This window comes from Strongylocentrotus purpuratus, unplaced genomic scaffold (genome assembly GCF_000002235.5).
Source record: "Strongylocentrotus purpuratus isolate Spur 01 unplaced genomic scaffold, Spur_5.0 spur5_scaffold_17, whole genome shotgun sequence".
Taxonomy (NCBI): domain Eukaryota; kingdom Metazoa; phylum Echinodermata; class Echinoidea; order Camarodonta; family Strongylocentrotidae; genus Strongylocentrotus; species Strongylocentrotus purpuratus.
Genome location: NW_022145602.1, coordinates 2,441,811 through 2,467,873, shown reverse-complemented (window position 1 = coordinate 2,467,873; position 26,063 = coordinate 2,441,811). Strand labels below are relative to the sequence as shown.

General features: G+C 37.9%; 1 protein-coding gene across 1 annotated transcript in view; it reads left to right on the top strand.

The window, feature by feature from the left end:
* Nucleotides 1–3,736: 3,736 nt before the first annotated feature.
* Nucleotides 3,737–26,063, top strand: part of LOC752215 (GTP-binding protein Rit1-like) — a 110,726-nt gene continuing 88,399 nt past the window's right edge. Inside the window, exon 1 of the mRNA XM_030988095.1 lies at nt 3,737–3,824. Coding sequence (XP_030843955.1) covers nt 3,737–3,824 — 88 coding nt within the window. The remainder of the gene's footprint in view (nt 3,825–26,063) is intronic.

Below are 26,063 nucleotides of genomic sequence, written 5' to 3'. Positions count from 1 at the left end.
AGCTTTTTTGAGCTGTTGCTAATGAATTTGTCTCTCTTGTTTTTCATGTTATTCTTAACATTTAGCAGAGGTTCCAAATGATTCTTTAATCACATGATTAAAGATGTGCATCTATCATACCCCCTGCAAAGGTTGTTTCAAGTCGTAGAGCCATAAATCAATATTCTGTATTGTCCAGTCCAAATGATGGAGGGTATTATCCACCAAATCTTTTTTCAAGTTTTATAGCCAGCGATTCCTTCAACCAAAATATTTTTTTCTTAAAAATTGCACTAGGAAGCATAACCATCCTAGGTGAATATTTGGACAGTTTTCTCCAATTGCAGTTGTGTGTTATCTTCTTGTATTGGCCATGTTTGTTCAAGTCTAATGATTATACTGTGAATTTCTGTTGGTCTACAACTAGTTCCTGTACTACACATATGGTCTAATCATGATTTTGTCTACTTATCATTTGGTCTAATCTCCAATAAGTCCATTACCCATTTAGTATATTGTTCATTTAATCTAATTATTAGTATTTCTAATGCCCATTTCGTCTCCTATCCATAAGGTCTAATAAACATGATTAAATGATTAAAAGTCCATAGTAGATAGGCTGGGTGTAGACCGTATCGGAATAGACAAATCGTGTAGTAGAAGAACTGGTTGTAGGCAATTAGCTGACTATAATACATGTGGGTTAAAACTAGGTCAAATTCACATTTGAACTTTGATAATTGTGTCAAAATTACCCATATATTTATATAATAATGTATCATTAAAAGCAAAATTAAATCATTTAGTTACAAAGTGCATGGATTATTTGTTTTCCCAAAGTGTCTCTGAACATTTGTTTGACCTATATCTGGAGGCTTATTGTCGTGGGTCTATACAAATCAGTACTTTGGGATTCATAAAAAACATGTTTCAATGGGTTGTATTATCCATTTTATTAGGTCAAAGTTATAAACAAGTATGAATAAATAAGTAATAAATGGCCTTCTGTATGTTTTGGCCCATATCCTGATCCTAGTTAGAAAAGATAGATAATTAAGAGAGTAGATGTTGAATTATCAGGATACATTATAATAGAGAAAGAGACAATTGAGATTGGGGAAAAGGGTATGTTGAATTGTGAGTGTGTGCATGTGCGTATGTGTAGGCCTTTTGGGGTTTTTATTACAGACATCTATCAAACGGCCTTGTTTCATGAAAATTGTTATCAATAAAAAGTTTAAAAAACAGTTATAAGCTACTGATTGGCAGAGAGCAAATTTGTCATAGAAATTGAGCATTTGTTATTGATCACAAGTTTTATGAAACAGGGCCCAGAATAGGATTATTTACATCAGGGAACCAACTTTTAACGTCGCCACCTGAAAGGTTTGACTGTTTTGACCTAGGGTCAGTCAAAGTCCAATTTGGGGCAGAGACAGAAAGCTGACCAAACAGCTAGAGGAATTTCGAAAAGCCACAGACAATTCTGAATTTATTAATCCTTGGAAGAAAAATAAGTGCATGTTTTAAAGCATTAAAAGTTACTCATGTTATATTAGTTGTAAGGTGGACAGAAGGAAATATACACGGAGCTTACCAGGAAGAAATAGACTGAGCCAAACCATTGAGGGGACACTGGCACTTCTGGATAGGGTTTGGGTGGTCATGTTTGAATATGATAATATTGATTTACAAGGCAGGGTGTGGGAGGGAATCCTATTGTCGCCATTTCTCGCCCATTTTCCATATGCTTATTTAGTTTTTCTTCGGGGGAGGGGGGCATGTGCCCCTGGAGCTACTATACGACATGATAACAACTGCTTGTACACGGGAGGGGGGCAGGTATAATGATCTAGCTTTGCCTGGTACAGAGTACCAAAGCTGTGACATCATAAACAATTACTTCTAGAATTTATCAATATGAACTTCATTTTCTGAAAGAGCATCCACTCTTAATTACTCAATTAAGAGTGGATGCTCTTTCAGAAAATGAAGTTCATATAGAGATTTCCGTAAAAATTGAATGTACTTGACAAGTACATTCAATTTTACGGAAATCTCTATTATAATAAGCGCCCTCTCGTGGTATGAATCCAATCCCAGGACCGAACCAGATCAATATGGTACTTTCCCTACTGTTTCCCTACTGTCGACGTGACGATCAGTGCACGTCATAATGCAGCTGGACGGTTGTAGGAGTATGACGTGATTTTTCTCTCTCCAGCTGAACGCACAGCACATCCATTCTTCTTGCTCGATTTGTTTGACATACTCGATACATAAAATGTAATCTGCGGATAACCACATTAACCTTTCGATACATAGGCCCTATATTTTTCTTTAAATGTTCATTGTGCAAGCGTCTTGAATAGCACTGGACGTGAAAACTGGGTTATAGTCAACGTCGTTGTCGTCATCATCATCGCCTTGCTCCATTTCGTGGATGATTATTGAGGAATATAGCAGTGTTTGCAACAATTTGTATTTTACCTGGATTGTGAAAACAGGAAAAAAAAAGACATCCCAACATTAGATAGGTTAGTGACGCAATTTGAGCGCGTTTCAATACGGAGTTTAGTGTTTTGATAACACGTACGCGCTGGATAAACTTCCAACAAGCCCTGTCGTCTGCTAACCTGACCGACAGCCGTCACTACTATACTGTTTGACGTTGCCTAGCAACTACGCAACAAGTGGGCGGGGATAGCAGCGGGTTTATTTTCCCACGTCCTCTCATCTATTGATGTTATCCATCCGTCTCAAACAAGACGGGTATTCAACACTCATTAGTCATCGTCTGTAAAGGGTGACTCCAAAAGAGAGCAGTGTAGAGAGCAGTGACGAAATCAGACAGTATTTCTATTAAACTAGTTCTTAGTTTTGCCTCATCCATCGATCCACAATCGGATTTTTATAAGCGGTGGTTAAATAGTGACACCTCACTACTTTGGTGATTATCTCTTTCAATTGGGACACCCCATTTTCATTTTGAACTGATGATTTCTGCACGTGCATGAATATTTCTGCAAGGTTCGTGCTCTTACCACCGATTTCATTTAAACATTTATACATCTAGCTGTCTCGTATCACTTCGGTATTACATTTCTTTCTTAGTCTGTCTTTTACTTGTTTATTCCTCTCCTTCGGTAACCCTCAATTAAAGTGGTATATAGATTTTGATTAACTTTTAAACAATATCCTTCAAAATATAACGCTTACGATTTTTTCTGGATCGAAAATAATCTGCTAAATTTGACAGTCGCCTTTGATGAACAGGTGGACGCTACATTATTGAGTGACCTATGCTGATCCGGCGAGGATCCAAAGCGCTTTAAGGGGGTTAAGATGATCACTTTCGGATTATCATCGTGCTACTGACGGGGGAACTTTGCGAAAGGGAGGGGTGCAACACCACACCCCTGTGATTACCCCTTCCTACATAGATTGATCCTAGATACTGCGAGCTTGTTGATTGATCTAAGAAGGATCTGTCGCTTTACTGGGAGATATCTATTGTCACTTTGGAGTCGTGCTAAAAGTGCACCAGTGGGTGAGCTTCACCGCTTTTAACCTTTCTGGAAGTCATCGTGTTCAGTCAGAATCGGTTGGTGAGCTGCACCGCTCTAACTTTCTTGTGAGTCTTCAATACCAACCAGCATCGGTGGAGAGAGTGACACCAACTGAAATAAAAGGGGTGCGTCCTGATCTCATAGGTGAAATATTTTTCGGGATTTTTGGAGAAGTTGAGGGGGGCAAGATGACGGGGTCTACCAAACAATCACCTGTTAAGATGCAGAGGGATATACGATTCACTGTTTTGGGTCAGAGAGGAGTCGGTAAATCAGGTGAGCATATATTGTATTTTCGTTGTGGTGACTATTGGTGATGGGGGTGGTAGTGATAGTGGTAGTGGTAATCGTAGGTGGTGTTTGTGGTAAGAGTGATGGTGTTGGTGTTGTTACGGTTGTGGCGATGGTTTGTTAGTTGTAAGGGTGATGGTCTAGTTGGTCATGTTTGGGTTATGGTAATGGTAGTCATCGAGTGGGTGTTGGTCAGGTTGATGGACGGTGTTTGTGTTGGTGTTTGTGATAAGTGTGGTGGTCTTGGTGGTGTAGTGGTGGTAAAGATGATGATGTCGCTGGTCGCGTTGAGCTTGAGGTTATTGTGGTTGTGCAGTTGGGGTTGGTTAGTCAGGTGATATTGGTCACTGATGGGTTTTTTTTAGTTGTGGTTGTGCTGATGGTCTCTTAATTTTCTATAATATACCAATAACAATATTACAATTACGATAATGTTAAACTTGTTAATTGTATAGTACAGGAGGCATTCAAAGCTATAACACCCACCATATTAAGTGGCAAGGTTTTAGAAAGTTAATTTCATCCTTATACCAACTTTCTATTACATGACTGGTTCGTATGAGGAAAATGTGTATTGCAGAACTAGAACTACCTCTCATATCGAGGCTCGAACCGAGGACCTTCCTATAATATTCAGCAATTATTCAAACTACTCAACAACCCAACCTTCCCAGTCAAGGGCGCGAAGCTGCACGAGTTACCCGATTGTTCGCAGTGGAAACATAACACCCGCCATGGGCGTCAACGTGTTAATCGAAATTTCCTATTGGCGTATCCAAAAGCGAGCTTCTCATTTCGAGTCAAGGATGGCGGTGACAAACAACGAAGCTTATATAAAACACTAATTCTTGTAACAACCGATTATGAGCATGACTGGTCCAGGGTGGAAGCCTTATGGATGCCGTGAAACAAAATCTTGTAAAATCATGATGGTAGTTGATGACTTTTTTGGGTAGAGCAAGTATGCTGTGCTCTTTCTTCTTGTTCTTGTTCTTTTTCTTTATGTTCTTGTTCTTTTTATTTATGTTCTTGTTCTTCTTCTTCTTCTCCTTCCTCTTCTTCTTCTTCGTCTTCTTCTTCTTCTTCTTCTTCTTCTTCTTCTTCTTCCCCTCCTTCTTCTTTCTTTATTTCCTTTTCTCCTTCTTCTCGTCTTCATCCTTCTTCTTCATCTCCTTCCTCGCCTTCTTTTTCTGACTTCTCCTCATCCTTCACATTTCGTGGAAAATAAAGTTATACAGCTAATCCTACAAGGTCTGCGGATTTTAGGCTACTTATCCAGGTATCACTTAACGGGAAGGAAGTCATTGTCTGCATGAATCAAATCAATTAACCCGTTGACTACTGAATTATCTAATTCCCATAGACTTAACACAGAGACCACCAGGTTCCGGTAAGCAATGGGTTAAGTACCTCTATGGAAAACAGTATCCGTGCTGAGCAGGGTTTTTAACCCCACAAGTGGTAAATAAATAAATAAATAAAAACGAATATGTCACATTAGTATAATTATGATGTACCATAATCTATTGCAGTGGTATAGGAACGGAGATGCGTGCCCCCCCCCTCCCTCCTCGCGCACCATTTTCGAATGGTTAAACATGAGTAAAGAAGAAGAAGAATTAAGAAGAAGAAGAAGAAAAGATAGATAGGTCTCGATATATATATAGAGAGAGAGAGAGAGAGAGAGAGAGAGAGAGAGAAAAAGAAAGAGATAGAGAGTGAGAGATATGGATAGATAGATAGGTCTCGAGAGAGAGAGATACACTGTCGCTCATATTATAGTTGGAATATTTTTGTTTCAGCCCAATTTATGGAATTATTTTAAAAATAATTCCATAAATTGGGGTAAAAAAATATTCCACCGTTATGAGCGAAAGTGGATATATATATATATATATAGAGAGAGAGAGAGAGAGAGAGAGAGAGATAAAGAGAGAGAGAGAGAGAGAGAGAATGAGACGGGGGGGGGGGTCCCCTCTCAAACCCTAGCTCCACGAGCTAGTCAAAGGAGGGGGGGGGGGCACTCGTTTCCCGAATGCTTAATCATGATTATTGGAGGATTAATAATTCCTTAACACACAACATTTTCCAGACCATGGGGATCACAGTTCCGAAAATGAAATGGGATTCACCGTGTTTATAATGCCTAAAATTGATGAATTACTGGTACATTACACTGAAAGATTACCTCTAAGGTTCTTTTACGCTTGAACGAAGCCCTATATACCCATTCACTATAGGGTTTCCAGCAAGATTTTCATGGCAATCGGGGCGAAAATCTAGAGGAAGATGATAAACAGCATTTCCACAGGCGTCCCTTTTTGCTAACAGCGGGACCTTTTTAATAGGTCAAACACCCGCAATCACTGCCATTATCCCACTTCCCGTCTACAGTACACCTCAATGAGACGGACTGTCATTTTCATGTCAAACTTAATTGAAGCAAGCAGACAATTTCCACCAAATTTGGACACGATTCGTTGGCCAGACACGCACATCTAGTTCAGGTTTTTTGGCTCTCTTTTTTGCCTGACCTATTTATGATTTTCTTGTTTTTATATTATGTCGTCCGATGAATTTGACCCAGAAAACAGGCCTTTAACCTTTTGACTATTCAATACTCTCATTTCCATAGGCTTAATAAATGGACCTCCCGGTACCAAAAGCAAAAGGTTAAAGTGTATCAGTATAAAATGATCTTGTGCGTATAACCCGAACAGATGTTGTCTCCAACAGGGACATAGTCGGAAAACCGAACAACTATTGGCCTGGGTATTCAATGGTGTATGCACCCGATATTATACAAACTTTTCCCATTTTTCAGTCATCTTAATCTCCCATGAGAATATGTTAGTACGACAGATGTAACTTGTTTGTGCTATGTTTAACCTCCGGACTAAGTACATGTTTCTATAAAGTGTATTATTTTACTCAAATATATAGGCCTATACAAAAGAAAATTGCAAATAATATACTTTAATTTATAATAATTATTTTTGATTTCTTGGTCGTTCATACCTCGTTACGATTTTTTGTTAGAATTAATCTTATCATTTTCTTATAGATGAAATAAACATTGACAGGGTAACCACGAAAGGTTCCTACATGTACATTCTTCATTAATTTTTTTTTTTTTTAAATAATTTCGGTGAGGGGTCCAAAACAATATTTTCAAATTCGTAAGGCCTCAGGTTGGAAAGAGAGAGAAAGAGAGAGAGAGAGAGAGAAAGAGAGAGAAAAAAGAGAGAACGAGAAAGAGAGAGAAAGAGAGAGAGAAAAAAGAGAGAAAGTGAGATAAAGGGAGAGAGAGAGAGAGAGAGAGAGAGAGAGAGAGAGAGAGATATCCACTGCACTAGCTCTCTCTCTCTTTTAGGAGATATCACTTTTCGCATGCACGTTCGCACATCCTTCAAAACATTCTTCATGTTTTACATGTAGGGCGTGGCGATGCGATAAACACGATAAAAACCCCGTTCGCAAAGAAACAGGTCACAGGGGCCTCAATTAGCTAGGTAATACAATGCTCTCATCTTTTTTTCTGGTCAATTCAAAAGAGCACTCCAATTTCGACAACAATTCGCTTTGAAGGAGAGCAAACCATCAAGGAAACCGAGGCGTAAAATCTTGAGTCTAGGGTTTGAAGTCATGAATGTTGTTGAAACGTGAAATCACTAAACGTTTAAAGGATGCGAAAGGCCATTTTTGTTGGATAATAGTGTGCGCGCCCGTAAAGAAAAGGGGCTACCTGGATTGCTCCTCAGGGAGTGGGGAATGTGCACTGTATTATGCAGAGTAGTAATGGAATCCAGTGATCGGGTTTATTATAATTACGGTACATCTTGTAAGCGCTCATGATGATAAAGCGACTTTTAACAAATTGGTATTATTACGTCAATTTGTTTCAACCCGTAATAATGTCATTGTGATGTGCTTACGAACAGCTTTCCAAAAAGCTGTTCCAAAAACAAACTAAGTCATGATTTTTTCCCCCAAAATGTTGACCGTTGATGTTGTTTTCTCCGTGGGAGGACCTATATTATTCAACATAATTATATTCAACAAGCACAGCCGAATCATGAAAAGGTTCCAGACTGAGGGTTGCCCCTTATTATGGGCTGACCACTGAATTCGCCATTTTGAGAGTTTGAAACCTATATCCATAACGATTTGCCTAAATCTATGTCAACACATTTATTTGATAGGAATTACCGCTGCATGGTCGTCTTTTAAAATCTAACTTAACTATTTAAATTAACTATCATTTAAATTTACTAAACTTATATGTATACCTATTCAATAAATACATTTGATTTCTTTCCATGTGTCTTTCACGTGGTTTTCAATAATTTTTATATACTGATGTATTGTAAAACGAAATATTTGTGTGTGAATGAAGTTTTCCAAATAAGCATATAGCCCTATCTACTTATTTTCCAAATAAATAGAAATAGATACATGAAATTTTTACCCCACTTCTAATTTCTCGTAGCTTTCTATTTGTTGACCAGATTACATGCACCCTTTCACATGTGATCTGTCACCTTTTTTTCTCAAAGTAGATTGTTGTCACGGCTCGATGGCCCTTTAAAGGCATCGTTTAACAATGTTAAATCTGAGATGCACGGCCCTCAGTGTCTGTAATATGGTGTAAAATTGAAGCCCTAACAAAATTTGCGCTTCAAAATGATCATGAAGTGCCTCAAGAATGTACAAATCTTTAAGTGAACGGTTTTACCATACTCATTTTCTCCAATAGACTGTAGTGTTATAAAAACCGTTGGGAAAAAAAAAATGATTCCGGTTCCGATCATTAATATCCTGATAATCAGACAGGCGATCGGCTTGTAAAAGTCATGGGTTTCCTGAACTGACTGACCTAAAGATTTATAATTACCATTGCAGCATGAGCTCAGTGGATAGAGCTCCCGCTTCATGAACGGGAGGTCGCGGGTTCGAACCCCGGCCGAGTCATACCAAAGACTTATAACAATGGGACCTTCTGCCTTCTAGCTAGGCGCTCAGCATATTAGATTGGAGAAGGGTAGTAATAACATTTTATGTTATGCAGGGCCCGCTGGAAGAGCAGTTTCATAACTGAAGTGGCTACCCTGGGTAAATAAAACGTTATTATTATTGTTATTATGAGCTGAATCCAGGATTTTGTTTCAGAACCTGAGACAAAGATACTCAATCCCTTTAAAGGTAAAGACCAGTATTGGAAACGCCCCAATTTCAAAAAATGAAATGGAAGCTCTCATTACCAATCATGTGAAAGAATATGTTTTGACTTATACATGATGATAAAAAATTTGCCGGGAAACCGCCTACTAATTCATATATTTGGTAAATTTGTTTCTCTCATGGTCTGTGAGAGATAAAGGGTAGTCCCATATACATCTTTCTGTGTATAGTGCTTGTAACTTTTAGAAGAATGGGCCAAATCTCTTATCATTTTGATGATTCCAGAACCTTGCAGATGCTAGATGCTAGATGATCAACCTTTTCTGATCGATTCCACAACGTTTCTTTCACAATGCAATCGCATGACCATAACTGGTCTTTACCTTTAAATCTCGCAGGTAATTCACGCTTCGCCAGTCAAGCCGATCTTCTTTGAGACGAGGAGATACAAACACAATAACAAGGGTCATCGTACCCTGAAGCACACTTCATTTGCATGTCTGGCTTATCTGCAGGTAGAAAACAGGTACAATTGCATTGATTGAATTTATTCACCACTTTCATTTAAAAAAAAAGCACGCGAATTCCAAAAAAAAAAAAAAAAAAAAAAAAAAAATCTTTGAAATAACCAGTGATAGGAGTGTATTACCACAACAGGTACAATTGCAAATCGAAACAAAATGATAAAATGTCTTTGAAATAAGATTGGATTGAATTTATTCACCACTTTCATTTTCAAAAAAAAGCACGCGAAGTCGCATAATACAATAACATTTCTTAGAAACATATATCTACTATTATTACGGAGTGGTTGGATCATCATAAAGTTAAAGAGACTTGTGTAGATGATCATAGTATGTAGATGATCCTAATAATAAACTGTTTATATATTTTTTCAAAGCAGGAACGTACAAAAAAAGGGAAAATGTACAATTGAAGAATGCGAGCAGAAGAATAATTAATTAGAGGGGAACATAATGCACAGGCCTATAAAACAGGTTGACAAATCACCAACATACAAAAGGAAAACGAAAACAGGTGCAAACACAAAATCAAAGCAAAATTTTACATGATCAAGGAAATGCGATGAAAAAAATTATGAACAGGTACTGCTGGAGAATGAATATAATTAATTTTAATATGTGTGGTCGTCATGGCTGTCGGGATTATTTAATAATAATCATGATACGGTAAAATGATACTTGACCTTTAGTCAAAGTTTTCGTAACGATGTTCTTTCATCAAATTTTTATCAGGTGATGTTTTGTTTGCTGGTGTTGCTTTATTTTTCTTGCTTAGATTACAAATCGATAACGGTATGTGCAGTAATGAATGTAGCAAGCACTGGTTACTATCATTTTCCGTAATTTACTAATTTACTTTTACATTTTAACATATACCAATGGTTTCTAATGAATCGGGCCTGTAAATATATGCTTCTCTTTCTTTATCATCGCTTCTTTCGTTTTTTCTTTCCATCTCTCAAATGTCCCTTTCCTCCATTTTTACAAATTTTCGGCGATGCCCCGGGGTTTGCTTATGTATTTTCAGTAAAGTTCGTCCAATACTTTTTGATAACGTTTACCATTATTGTATCTTACTAAAATACCGTTTACCATATTTACGGTTAGACCTCCTTGCAGTGCGCGAGTGGCGGTGACCTGTAATTATTATACAAATAATACACATCAGTGAGGGCATTAGTAAGAATTGCCCACACAAGGTACCTTTGGAACAGTCAAACATTATTATTTGTTTTATCAGATTATGTTTTATAACATGATTTTACTCATGACCGGTCATTAGAATTGGATAATGACCTGTCATTATCCAAATTACGCGTTTGGCAAAATAAATGACTGGTCACGTGTACGCTTTCAATCAATCATTAACTTTTGATTAGGATCCACGTCATCATCTTAAATATGTGATACTCGCTCTTTACCTTTATGACCGGCGCTGCAAAATATTGTATATTTCTCTCGAATTTCACATTTTTCTCGATCTATCAAAATATCCTTTCCCTCTCGTTTTACCGTGACTCGAGTACGCCTTCGGTGTTGCTCTAGTAAGCGATACAAAGCAAGATAAATCGCTGCCATCATGACTCGTATGAAGTAAATCGAAAATGAGGCAGGTGACTGATAGATCGGGAGTGAAAACTTAAAGATAAATGCTTTGGATTAGCTCATGCAAATGCAGATGGTAGAGACACAAACATGCAGTACGCAGTGAAAGTTTTGTTTGTTTGTTTGTTTGTTACAATAAAAAGTTAAAAATATAACTGATAAATCATAAATGTGTATACGTAAAGATATGGCGGATAGCCAATTACACATGATGCAATCTCCAATACACATTCTACCTGACCTGACAATCCTGCCTGCTATGACCATGAACCTACTTGCTATGACAAATTGCAGTACCCTGGTAGTTGCTGATCTCCGATAGAGCGGAGGAAGAAGAAGAAGAAGAAGAAGAAGAAGAAGAAGAAGAAGAAGAAGAAGAAGAAGAAGAAGAAGGTTGCAATGTTTTTTCCATGGAGGTGTTACAATCTAAAGTAAAGAGAACATTTTTGAGAGTTTAATTCTTCATACTTAATTTACTATGTTGTAAATAGGAGATTTTTTTCAATACAAAATTTACTTAGACCCATCAAAGCTATACCGAATCAAATAAATCTTGTTTAAATTAAAACTGGCAAAACACTAGATTCATGTTTGTTTTAAAGAATTTATATAATTTTAGTTTACTAGGTTATAACGAGTGCAATCTAATTTGTCGTTTATAATGCTTCTGAATCTTTATTATCAAGTCGACTAAATCCTGTCCAAGATAAGCATTGCAAAACACAAGTAACATTTTTTAATTATGAATTGTTAGTCTACTTGATAGGCCATTTTCGTAAAGTAATACAATTTAATGCACACATCTTTGTTAAATGCCTCGTTGTAAATTACAAAGCCAACATGTTTGTCTTACCTAGCAATAATTAATGCATGCAACTCACATTCTGACTATTGAACTACAATAACAACTTATAACAGGCACTTAACTATGATTTATGCATTATATTTATTACATTACGACAATGGTCTATTAAGATGCGAGGGAGGAACGAGCATTACGAGTGCAATCCATTTCATCGTATAAATGAATACTGATGACATTCGTCTTCTGGAAATCACAAATTGAAAAGCTTACAAATAAACCTTCTCATCTTCCCCGGGAATCAAACCTGTAATCCCTCTATTAATCAGGAGAATAAAATAAATGTGATATTTGTCTCGGGATTGCTCCTGGCAAAACCTTACAAAAGCAGCGTGATCGAGATTTCTCCCTGATATGGGCTTCCTACCACGTCACTCCAATCTCAACGATCTACTTTCCTTTTGTCGTCATTAATCGTCATATTTTGCAGATGTTTACTTCGCCTTTAGATTAAGGCCTCGTGATGTTGTTTCTGTTTTATCGTCACATGATCGCGGTATCATTTCACAATATGTTGATCCGCTGCTTACTTCAAATTGTTGAGGAAATGTGTGAAAATCTTGTACCTAAAATAGAAGAAAAAAACAGATAGTTGTACTTCAATATGATGAGGTGATTGTAAGAATTATGATCAGAACAAGCTCATTCATGTAAACGCTTTCTGGTGACTTGGATATATCGAAAGGTGTCATATCGCAACTGTTATTACATGTGTATGTAATCATTGTAATGACCAACCGATTGTGCAAATTCTACCTTTTCAACATCAAGAATTTTGCGCCGTAGATCTATTGACTTGAGATTTGGTGAGAAGCCGATATTTCCGTCTGACAATAAGTATCCATGTATAGAGAGAGTGAGGTGTCAATGTACTCAGGCCATGATAAATGTCTCTTCTTATTTATTGAGAGCACGGCTGGAAGATTTAGTGGTTAGGTTTTCATTTGAATTTTATCACTGAAGCGTGCCACCGAAGACTGTAATATGTGTACCGGTTTGCGTTGTGGTTTATTTGTGAAAGAAAACAAGTCTGTTTATTACGTCGTACCATGGACATACGTAGGTCCATGGTCTTCATTTGCATATAGTGGTATGTGACCACCCCTCCCCCGCCCCAGCTCTTGCCCCACCCTCCCCAGATTCCCCAAGTATATATCACCCTTTTGCTCGCTCGTCCTCTTGTTTTATTTGTTTATTATTCTGTTTAAATATACACCTTTTTAGTATTTACACCTTTTCACCTCTTTCTCTCTCTCTCTCTCTCTCTCTCTCTCTCTCTCTCTCTGGCTCGTTCCTAAAAGTGTTAAGTAGACCTGTTATTTTTCAGAGCAATGATTCTTGGTGGTTATAACGTTATTCAGTCATTTTCAGTGTTGTTTTTAACGGTTTTTTCTAGGTTTTTGCCAATATTCTCACTCACATAAACGCGTGGACGATGCCTTCTATTGGAGGGGGGGGGGGGGGGTTAAGATAATGATTTGTTTTCTTCTTCTAATTTAGGTTTTGTATTATCAAACCAGAGATAATTGTTGCTCCGTGAAAGTTGACTAAGTCTTTGGAAAGCGATAAGATGTTATTGTTTTATTTAGTATTGTTATTTATATTTTCTTTTCTAGATCAAAAACACAACGTAACTTTAATGTGGATATGCAGGTGTCTTACCATTCCAAAAATAAGCATACGGATTTATTTATATTATTATTAATATTATTATTAGTAGTAGTAGTAGTAGTAGTAGTGGTGTTGAGGTTGTTGTTGTTGTTGTTGTGATTTGCACACAGTTTTGCTCTAATTTACCACAGGTAATATGAGAACCTTGTAATAAAACTATTTCCCAGATACCGCTTGCCATTTTAGTTTACTTCTTCTACCCATATATTCATCCGGTCACTCTATGGTACCCTTGAACGGATGATGAGAAAATAATAATGGACGAGGGGGTGATTTAGAATCCAGAAGGTATTACCTCTGATCGCCAAGGATTTTACAAATGAGCAAGTGTGAATATGCGTTGCCATGGAAACCTGAAATTGATTGGGCTCCCGACACTCTCCAGTAGCATCATTAGTCTTCAAGAGCAGACCCTCATCACTTCGGTATCATCTGCATTTTAGTTTGCTTGTTTTTGTTTTGTTTGCTTGTTTTTGTTTTGTTTAGTTCTCGTTTTTGTTTGTTTGTTTGATGTTATTATTGTTGGTGTTTTTGTCTCCCTGCTCTCTGTATCTCCATATCTCCATCTCTTTCTCTCTCTTTCCCGATCTCTACTCATCTTCTTCCGTTATATCTCCCCCTCTCTCTCTCTCTATCTCTTTCTCAGTCTCTGTCTTCTCTTTTTATTTCTATTTCTTTCTCTCCCCCGCCTCTCTCTCTCTCTCTCTCTCTCTCTCTCTTTCTGTACTTCTATATCTCCATCTGTCTCTCTCCCTATCTCTACTCATCTTCTTCCGTCTGTGCCAATATATCCCCCCCCTTTCTCTCTCTCTCTCTCTCTCTCTCTCTCTCTCTCTCTCTCTCTCTTTCCATCTCTCTTTTTCTCCCCCTCACTACCTATATCTCTATTCAATACAAAAAATTCTTCAAGGAATAAATCACAAATATTTGTGATACTCTGCGATTCCCTTTGACGAGAAGCGGCATTCTGTAATTTGATGCTTGTTGTCCAATTATCATTATCTATCATTCCTCACCACCTGTGCCTAGGAGGGGGAAAATAAAGATTCTCGAATCTCGCATCCCGTTGTGACAGATTTGAAATTAATATCCCTATTTGTGGATCACTCTAACGCTGTATGCCTCGAATACTTTGTGAATAGAACTGTCGGAAGCGCGTGTCAGATTAGCTCCAGATATCTTTGATTATAAATATAAAATGTCTTTTTATCCGTCCTTAATTATTGGGAATCATTGATGAGACAAACAACCAACTTCCCCCACCGCATTTCTGATTTGTATTCAGTACTTCGACACAAAATCGATATATAGTTGTTTTTTTGTCTGGAAAGACTTGACAATAAGCGGTTTGGTGATTACCATTTCTCAGTACGATTACTCGAACGAGAATAGCAATGATCATTATGATTACGATAAATGAGATGGTCACCATTTTGCACAAACAGGTCAGTTGCCACTGCTGCATTGTACGTTTAGTAAATTTGGTTTTATTTCTATGAATCAGGAAGACAATAAAAAATAACAAACAAACAAAACAAAAACAATGCCAGACTTCGGTGGAAAGCGCTTTATAAGCACCGTTTGAGTATTATTATTATTATTATTAATGAGATAAATATAAAGAACAATTAGCCATCAGCAATCAAACTAACAATCTTCTGTTAAGTTGCATTTATTGGTACTCAGCATCGCCATGATCGTTTTTAAATCTCTTAAAAATCTAAATTGCCCCCCCCCCTCAAAAAACAAAAAACAAAAAAACAAAAAAATCAAAACAAAAAAATATTTAAACAGAATAATAAAAAAAATAAAAAAATACAAAAATAAAACAAAACAAATAAATAAATAAATAAAAAATAAAATAAATCAATCAATTAAAAAAAAAGAATTACAAAATGAATAAATTAATTAATTAATAATAAAAAAAAATAATAAGTAGAACGACTGATAACGCTTTTGAGTACTTTTAGATATTCGGATATAATTGTAAGTGATTATTTTTTCTTAATGTAGCCCTATTTTTTTCCTGTAAGTTTTTTTTCCTGGAGCTGCCCCTAGGATGGTATTTTCAAATGCATGAAAGGGCAATCGGAGTCTGGTCACGTTCTTCGGTTGATATTACTAATGCGTCTCGTTTAGTTCGTCCGAAGCATGCATGCCCATAACAGCCATTAACACAGTCATGCTTAGTACGACAGATAGTGCAGTGATCTTCATACTCACGGTGAGGTGATTTTAAGAGCAGGTTCAATTCTGGTAAGGATGGATGAAAAAAACATTGTTTTATTTTTCTCATATATCAGTTGGAAGAATTTATGATAGAAATGCTGCTTAAAAGGGGTTGCTCTTTATCCATCATATGATCATGCTCGTATACCATTCATCTTATCACTTTCATTGACTCAACAGGAGAAATGAGAAATTTGTTTGAAACAGCGATATTTGTTAAACCTGCTTTCTAATTCAGGTGAAATTGATTAAAAGTGATAACTTTACAGTAATTCTCCCGACAATAACTTTAAAGCATACTTGACATCTTAATATTAGATTCCGGTGCATTTCAAACGTTGGGCAGCTTGGCATACATGTTGAGGTGAGTCAGTCGGTTGGAATAAACGGTTTGTCCCTCATATAGATGGATTTGACATTTATGAGTTGTGGATGACAGACATATCCCGCTTAAAATGTCAAAAATTAGAGACAGGAAGACGGAAGTATCCGCATTAGTAATATCGCTCTACTTGTTACTCTACAATTTGCATGCGATGCCAATTTATAGGGCATACCTTTTTCTGCTTGCGATACATGCTAATCAAAGAGAAACTGATGATTTTTTTTTTTTTTGATTTTTTTTTTTACTTTGTGTGTTTGTTTGTTTGTTTGTTTAAATATATTTTGTTCTAATTTTCTTTAAGATCGCATACCAATTCACGTCAAACGTTTTCTGCTTGCGATTCGTGATAATCAAAGAAAAATCGATGCTTCGGTTTCTCAAATACTCTTCTTTTTTTTTTGGGGGGGGGGGGGGTCGAAAATATTGTTGTTTTATTTGAATATTTTAATCCACATTATTTTGACTGATATTAAACAGAAATTATACAAATCAGTAGGCATTTTAAACATGTTACAAACTTTTTGCTTAAAACAAAACAAATCATGAATAACTATTACTACTTTCATGAGCCCAAATACAGCATTCGTCTCGACGGGTTTTATAAATGTAGTGTAAAATAATGACCTTTTTTTGTTTGCTCCCGACAATTTGAAAAATCGCACCCCCCCCCCCCCTTCCTTGAGCGCCAGGGGGGGGGGGATCTAAAAAAAAAAGAGGTAAAATTAACGTGTTTTTACTCTTTTTTTCCAGGGGGATCCGCCACTGGGTATGAGTTAGGGTGAGGTATTATAACGGTGAGTCCAGGGCAGGCCTAATACTAATATTCTATTTCGTTCTGGATTATGTTCCGATTATACTTCATATGGTTTCACCGAATCCTCTCTTTTAATATGGAGAAGAGCGACGAAAGACAAAGTATGTTAAAGAGTCTTCCAAGCAGATGTTTTTATTTCTGTCTAGGGCCGGGGTTGAAGTTATTAATTTGGTTAATGAAAGGAACTGTCGGGGAGCAATCGCCGTAGATGCAAGTGTCAAACAACCAAGCCTTAAGATGGGTCCTATTACGGCAAACCAATATAGTTCGTTGTACATCACGTAAGCAAATCGTCACTTAAGTGGTTCATGTTCTCTTCTTACGACGTCACAGTTTATCCATCTGTCTAGGAATTTACAATCGTATCTGAGACATCTAGCCGTTGGTGACGTCTTAATCAATAACATTTTCGAGGAAAAGAGCGCGTAGCTAGTCCCCATGTACTCTGGCATAGTAACCCTAGAAGCGTTTGGCCGTCCCAAAATAACACTGGGTAACACCTCTCCGACCCGATCAAGAATAGAAAATTATAAGGGTGCCATTAAGATTCCGACTCGGAGTATCGCTTGCTCTGAGGCTATGGAGGGAGATTGGAATCATTCAAAGAGAAAAGGGAAGACAGAAGAAAGAATTGAAAGAGTGAATGAGGGAAAGGAAAGAAAAGAATGAGGAGAGGAGAATGAAGAAGAAGAAGGATAAGAAGAAGAAGAAGAAGAAGAAGAAGAAGAAGAAGAAGAAGAAGATGAAGAAGAAGATGAAGAAGAAGAACAAGAACAAGAAGAAGAAGAAGAAGAAGAAGAAGAAGATGAAGAAGAAGAAGAAGAAGATGAAGAAGAAGAAGAAGAAGAAGAAGAAGAAGAAGAAGAAGAAGAAGAAGAAAAAGAAGAAGAAGAAACATAAGAAGAATAGGGATGCCAACCCTTCCCCCGACCCTCAGAAATAGACTTCCCTCTAAATATTGTCAAAGACAGAGAGAGGGAACTACACACTATGGAGTGTGCCTAAAAGAAGAATTACGAATCCCATTTGTTTATTAAGTTGATGAAATACTATGACATGAATGCCATTCCATCTATACCCCAACCATGCCAATTTTAGAGGAAGTCCACCCGGATATTAAGTTGGTTTTAATAGAAGCAGAACATGAGAGGAACAGACTGCGACGTTACAGCAGATTCCGATTAATATTAAGATAGTTAAGAAAAATTGGCAACTCTGTGATTTATCTTGCCAGCTCCTCTCCCAGTTTTTCTGCGCTAATTTTTTCTCTCGAAAGTTTTACTTTCCCTCAAGACAAATTTCAATCATACATATGATAAATAGAAATATAATGATTACACATATGTTTCTATACATCCCCTGTATATGAAACATCTATCCCCTCATCAATGACGAAGTAAAGGGAAAGTTACTGAAATTGTATGTACTGGGCGAATTTAAGAGGAGCTTGTAAGATACGTCATAGTGTATGATGAACGCCTATACACCTAAGTGTTGCCTATTTGTGTTTGATTGATAGCAACTTTCTTATTTTTAATTGATATTTGCTCAAACTTTCCCTGATCTTTTTCTCAAACGTTTCTACTTCTATTAAAGACCGTCAATACTACTGGACCAGAAGGGATTAGACCACACAGCGAGGTCACTGACAGGTGGCTATCTCATTAACTCAGCTCTCAACTAACATAAGAAAAAAAGGATCATGGGGGACCAACAGGCACCGATTGGGGAAGTTTCTATATAGAGGGAGCAAGTAGCTACAAGTAGGACAGTGGGGCTTTAAATCAACTTAATATCAGGGTTGACTTCCTCTTTAAAACTGTATGTTGCATCGGCCAGTAGAAGCAGAAATTATACGCTTTTGGACCAACTGCTGATTTCAATTCAAAATGACGTACCGGAGATATTTTCGTTTAATTCTCCACGGTCAGTCTCTCACTCAACCTCCGACTATGCTCCCTTCATCTTACCCTGATTACCCAGACCTCCTAGCTCATCGTTGATACACTCGAGAATTAATCACAGCAGGGGGGCAGAGGAGGACGAGAGGAGTGAGAGAGAGAGAGAGAGGGGGGAGAGTGAGAGAGAGAGAGAAGGAGAGAGAATGAGAGAGAAGGAGAGAGAGAAGGAGAGAGAGGGAGAGGGAGAGGGGGAGAGAGTGAGAGGTGGCATACAGAGTGAACAAAAATGGAAAAGGAGATGAAGAAGATAGATAAGAGGAGGAGGACAAAAAATATGCGGTATTATACGAGTCGGAAGAAGAAGAAGAAGGAGAAGAAGAAGAAGAAGAAGAAGAAGAAGAAGAAGAAGAAGTAAAAGAAGAAGAAGAAGAAGAAGAGAGAGAGAGAGAGAGAGAGAGAGAGAGAGAGAGAGAGAGAGAGAGAGAGAGAGAGAGAGGTGACGTGCAGAGTGAACAAAAATGGAAAAGGAGATGAAGAAGATAGGAGGAGGAGGAGGAGGAGGAGGAGGAAAAGAATATGGGGTTTTAAACGAGTAATACTAGAAAGAAAGAGATGAAAACATTCAATGAGAGAAAAGAAAAGGAAGGGAAATGAGAGACAGGTCAAAGAAGAGTAGGGGAACATTATAAAGGAAGAGATAGGAATGGAATAAGCATGGAAGGAGACAGGATCGGTGGATTTCATGATAAATAGGGGATAAGGTTTAGATTGGGGGAAAGGAGGGTAGAATCTTGGTAGAATAGAGAGATGGAGGAAAAGAAAGAGACAAATATGTGAAGGACATGAAAGGAAACTGTTGGAGAGAAAGATAGAAAGATAGAGAGAGAGAGAGAGAGAGAGAGAGAGTGAGAGAGAGAGAGTGGAGGCGGGGCAAAACAAACAAAGACAGGGAAATATCATGATTGAAGCGAAACCGTATTGAAAGTCAATTTTCAGATAATTTTCCTATTAACCCCTTCGACCCCGAGAGTAGACACGAGGTAGGCGGATTCTATAGGGAGTTCTTAGTTTCTCATTCAGAGTCTTAATAATTTGGCCGAAGACTTGCTCGCATTCATTAGCCATCATTGTTTCCATAATTACTTATGCGCCCCTGTCAATAATGTTTTCGTTTGAAAATCTAACAACAACAAAATCATGTAGAAAGTCAAAGAAATGAACAACGCCCCTTGTAATATTCGTAGACTTAAAGGTATTACAAAGTTTGGGAAATTTGAAAATTAGCTGGATAGTGATTCTTTACGATTTTGATATATTTGGATGCTCATGTGGATGTATTATAAGCACTAAAACAAATTAGCCCCAAGAACACTTCTGCATTCGAGAAAAATTGAATATCAAATAGCGCTTGCGGCCATACAATGGTAGCTGCGACCATGAAAATCTCAGAGTATCGGTAGATTTTAGTGAAATTAAAATTGTTTTATGGCCTCATTAACGTCTTGACCTTGAAAGGGAGCTATATAGAGTTTATCATTTATAATTTCATAACTTTAGACTCGACTTCAACTGCGACAACGATCACTGCATATTTGTAGGATCGCATATGCTTCCAATGCGTTCATTTCAACCAAATCAATGAGCCCATACCATAACTTTGTATTACCTTTAATGTGGCAATTCGATGTGCTCAGCTGACTAAAAAAAAGTGATCGTTTTAAAAGATGACGACTTTAAAATTCAATGAAAATGCAAAGGAAATGTATTATTCTTAGTACAATTGGCTTGTGGGCGCGAAACGAAAACTGTCTATAGATCTACCCCACCTTCCCCCTCTATCTCTCTCTCTCTCTCTCTCTCTCTCTGTCTCTCTCTTTCCCTGTCTCTCTGTCTCACTCTCTCTTTCCATTTCCTCTATTACTGTTTTTAACTATCTCTTCTATAATGCTCTCTCTTAGTCTCTCTGTCTTTCACTCTTTTACTCTCTCTCTCTCTCTCCCTCTTTCTGTTTCTATCTATAAACCTCCCCCATGTCTACCCCTTCCCCAATGTCATACCGTCTGGCGATCTCTATCTCATAATTGAAATCCTGTTCCTCATCACACTCAAGTACTTTACCTAGAAGATGGGGAGGAGATGGTCAAGATAAATTTAAGGTCATGCTGCAATTAAATGGTCAAAGAATCTGTCTGGAAATAATTGGCATATTTGATACTATATAATGTACTACATAGAAATTTACAGTTAGCAATTAGATTCTTCACACCTTTACCAGTTTTGTTTTTATTTTTAGTTTGTGATAATTTCTTTTTCTCCGGATGTATTTGTCCAGACAATGTAACATATTATTAAAGGTTACATCAAAAAATATTCAATAAAGGCCCTTATTCAACCAGTCCACCTATCAATTATTTACAAGGGGTATGAATAAGTAAGTTGTTAACTGCATGTATGTGTAATGTGAGTTTTTGGAACGATCAATATTTATGATTGTACAGTCTACACACAGCCTGTATTCTGTGATGAGATATTGTGATACGATAGAATGGTGACCAAACTATCTTAACTTTCCAGCTATTTCTTTGAGGACTATTCCTTTTCAGGGGTAATCTCTGCTATGATATTCTTCCGACTGAAACTAAAAGAATGAAAAAAGCTTATACATATTTACCAAAGCTTCTTATTATAAACTTGTATTAGTCAGAAATTGCATCTTGAAGAAAACCATCTGGATATTATCCCGAAATGTTAATTACTGATAATTAAAGTCATTTACAAGAAAACGTAAAGCCATCAAAATCACAAACCTATGTGCCTATACTACTATATCATTGGCATTAAAAGTCGTTAAACTATGGGGAAATAGCATAATAGGTGCTGTTTATATATTCTATATCCTATTGTTTATATTATATGAAAATGTTATACTTCTTGTATGTGTAACTGAATAGTCGACTCCGGATAAATATCTCAAATAAATAAATAGACGAATAAATTGATTAAATAACATACGAATAAAGACAAACACATAGAAAAGTTCAAATGATGGAAACTATTTTTAGTTGTCAAATATTTGAAATGCCCTCAAAGGCACTTCAAGAGCGACCGTTTTCATGTTGAATTGCTTGTATATGTCAGCCCGCCCCTTATCAAACGCGAAGATATGGCACAAATCAATTCTTGTATTTGCTATTACTCAAGAATTTGCTCGGTTTAATAATCATGCTTTGCGACAGGCGCGGACGCATGGGGGGGGGGGAAATCCCCCCCCCCCCCTCTGTGTTTAAAAAAAAAAAAATTATAATAAAAAATAATTAAAAATTTTTTAAAAAATATGCCAATGGCTGACCTAAAAAAGGTGACCTTACCCCCCCCCCAACGGAGCAAAATGTCAAATTTCCAAATTTTGAGACCCAAACCCCCCCCCCCCCCCGCTTATTCACTCTTTTTTTTTTAAAGAGAGTACACACACACACTTACTCAAACAAGAAACAAAACGCGAAGATATGGCACAAATCAATTCTTGTATTTGCTATTACTCAAGAATTTGCTCGGTTTAATAATCATGCTTTGCGACAGGCGCGGACGCATGGGGGGGGGGGGAAATCCCCCCCCCCCCCCTCTGTGTTTAAAAAAAAAAAAATTATAATAAAAAATAATTAAAAAAAATTTAAAAAATATGCCAATGGCTGACCTAAAAAAGGTGACCTTACCCCCCCCCCCCCCCCCAACGGAGCAAAATGTCAAATTTCCAAATTTTGAGACCCAAACCCCCCCCCCCCCCCCCCCGCTTATTCACTCTTTTTTTTTTAAAGAGAGTACACACACACACTTACTCAAACAAGAAACAAAACAGTCAAAGACAAATAATAAACAAACAAACAAAATCAATAAGAAACTTGAGCCTATTTGAGATTGGTCTTTAATCTCGATTGTATTATATTTCTGAGAAACTTGTGCGACCCATACATGAAGGTACAGTACTAGCAATCGACGCAAACGCGACGACCGTCTATATTTTGAACGCCATTATAGCTAAGTCACTTTCGATAATGATAGCCGATTTAAAGCTAATTGAGAGAAACGTCTGCCAGCGAAATCAGATTACTGATATGCTATCCGCACCACGTATGTAGCTGACCGTCGGCATAGCATGAGACCAGCTATTGAGGAAGCTTTGGCCGTTACGAGATGGCGGTGGCCGGGGGGCGGTAGGCCTTACCCGGTGAATAAATTAAGAAATAATAAGGACCTCGATTCTGGTTTGAGTTCGGGAGGGGTCCTATGTTTATCTCGTTTTGTCGTCCCCAACATCCCTTTTATTTGTTTACTCTCTTACCCCCCCCCTTCCCTTATTTTCGACATTTTGATAGAAGGAGAGGGAGTGGTCCCTGTGCCACCCCCGTAACTACGCCCTTGCATCTGACCAGTCGCATTCCACGTCGCGTGTTTCTGACCATTGGCGTGGCGTGCGTCCAGTTATTTGGGAAGCTATGATGATAAGGAGTGTGGGGTGTGCACTGGTCGTACTCCACAAATTAAGTGAGAATTACGACTGTAGGCTAAGTGTGTGTGTATGTGTGTGCGTGCAAGGGGGGCCCTAAATTATGTAAATATCCCAATGTGTTATCCACCCCTTCTCCCTGTCTTTTTACTTCTCTTTTATTACCCCCTCTTTATGACGATATTTAATTTTTTCGGGGGGGGGGGGGGACGTGCCCATTTGTCGCCCCCATAGATGCGCCACTTTATCTGACCTGTCTTCTTCCACAACAAATTATGAAGATGGAAATGCCATTTGTTTCTTTCTCTTCACCGAGATACGTCTTCATTTGGTCTTCATTAAGGATGACGTTTAAATCGAAATGGTTGTTAGCAAAGAGCATGCAGGGGCGAGCCTTGGACTTAATTGGTTACGGTCTTCGCCTATCTCCGCTAATCAAGTAATCTAATAGAAAGACAATCTCGGGTTCTTGGAAGATGTACAAATCGGTTTGTCAGATTTGTGTTTTCTAATGAGAAATTTAAAGCCCCCGTGTTTACCCTTTCCAATTTGTATAATACTAATTGTACTGATTGTTTTCTTCTGTGCATATTTCACTAACAATGCAATACAACTCCAAACTTTAAATCTTGTTCTTTCCATGAATATCTGCCGGGATAATTTCAGTATAATCAAATATACATTACCATTACTCTAGGTAATCTAACGATCTAATCATCATCATCATCATCATCATCACCATCACCGTCATCATCACCATCATCACCATGATCACCACCATCATCACCATCTCTCTCTCTCTCTCTCTCTCTCTCTCTCTCTCTCTCTTTCTATCTCTCTCTCACTCACTCTTAATATCTATACCGTCACTCCACCACTTCCATCCTTCCGTTTCTATTCATTTAGGTCCATGTAAACATGCATGAGGAGCTTCCACCGTGCCCCAGTACTCTCATCATCATCATCATCACCATCATCACTTTCCACCTTCCACTTCCATCAATTTGGGTCCGTGTAAACATGCGTGATGAACCTGCATCATGTCCAATAACACTTATCATCATCATCATCATCACCGCCATCATCATCCTCCTCCTCATCATCCTCCTCCTCATCCTCATCATCACTTTCTTCTCCACCACCCCACGTTCCACCTTCCACTTCTATCCATTCTGGTCCGTGTAAACATTCATGATGAATCTTCACCATATCCAACTACACTCATCATCATCATCGTCATCATCACCATCATCATCATCATCATCATCATCTTCATCTTCATCATCACCACTCTATCCCAATTACACCACTTCCCCTCTTCCGCTTTTGTCCATTTTGGTCCTTGTAAACATGCGTGATGAACCTGCACCATATCCAACTACACTCATCATCATCATCATCATCATCATCATCATCATCTTCATCCACATCTTCATCTTCATCATCACCACTCTATCCCAATTACACCACTTCCCCTCTTCCGCTTTTGTCCATTTTGGTCCTTGTAAACATGCGTGATGAACCTGCACCATGTCCAATTATGCTCATCATCATCATCATCGTCATCATCATCATCATCATCATCATCATCATCATCATCATCATCATCCCCATCCTCCTCCTCATCATCACCACTCTCTCCCCATTACACCACTTCCCTCTTCCGCTTTTGTCCATTCTGGTCCATGTAAACATGCGTGATGAACCTGCACCATGTCCAATTATGCTCATGCATATGCTCAAATATAGATTTAACATGCACGTCTCCATTCAGTAAATACATTGTCGGCCTGAATGACGATCGAATTCCAGTTCGAAATGTCAGTTTGTGTTTTTGAGGATTTGGCTCGGTAGATTCTCTGTTGCCTAAAAGGCACCAGGCATCTTTCTATTGAGACTATATATAACTCCCATTTATAAATCAAATGTCATTCATTTCATATGTAAGTATTGATTTTCTTTCATTCATTTTGTCCTCACGTTTTTACAGAGTATTTATATAAAACATGTATAAAATAACGATTTGAGAGTAGATTTACGTACACAATATAGAATAGAAGGCTAAAAATCATGAATCTTTGACGGATATTCCTCAAAGGCGTTAACAATACGATGAGAATATTGAAAAACGAAGAGAGAAAAGCGAGAGACGGGGAGACAGACAGACAGAGAGAAAGAGAGAGAGAGAGGGGGGGGGGGGGACAGAGAGAGAGAGAGAGAGAGGGGGGGTGGGGCATGGACCTCCAGGGATAGAGACAGATAGAGACAGAGAGACAGAAAACAGGCAGACAGACAGACATACATACACACAGAGCACAGAGAGACATAGGCAGATAAAAAGGCAAGAGAGAGAGAGAGAGACAGAGAGACATAGAGGGAGAGAGAGAAAGAGAGAAAGAGAAATACATAGAGAGAGAGAGAGACATACATACACAGAGAAAGAGAGAGAGAGGGGGCGGGGTGAACTGACACAAAGTAAATTGTATCATTTCATTTCCTATTTCCCTGAATCGCACTCAATTCTCCATCCCGCTCTTGCCGTAATTTC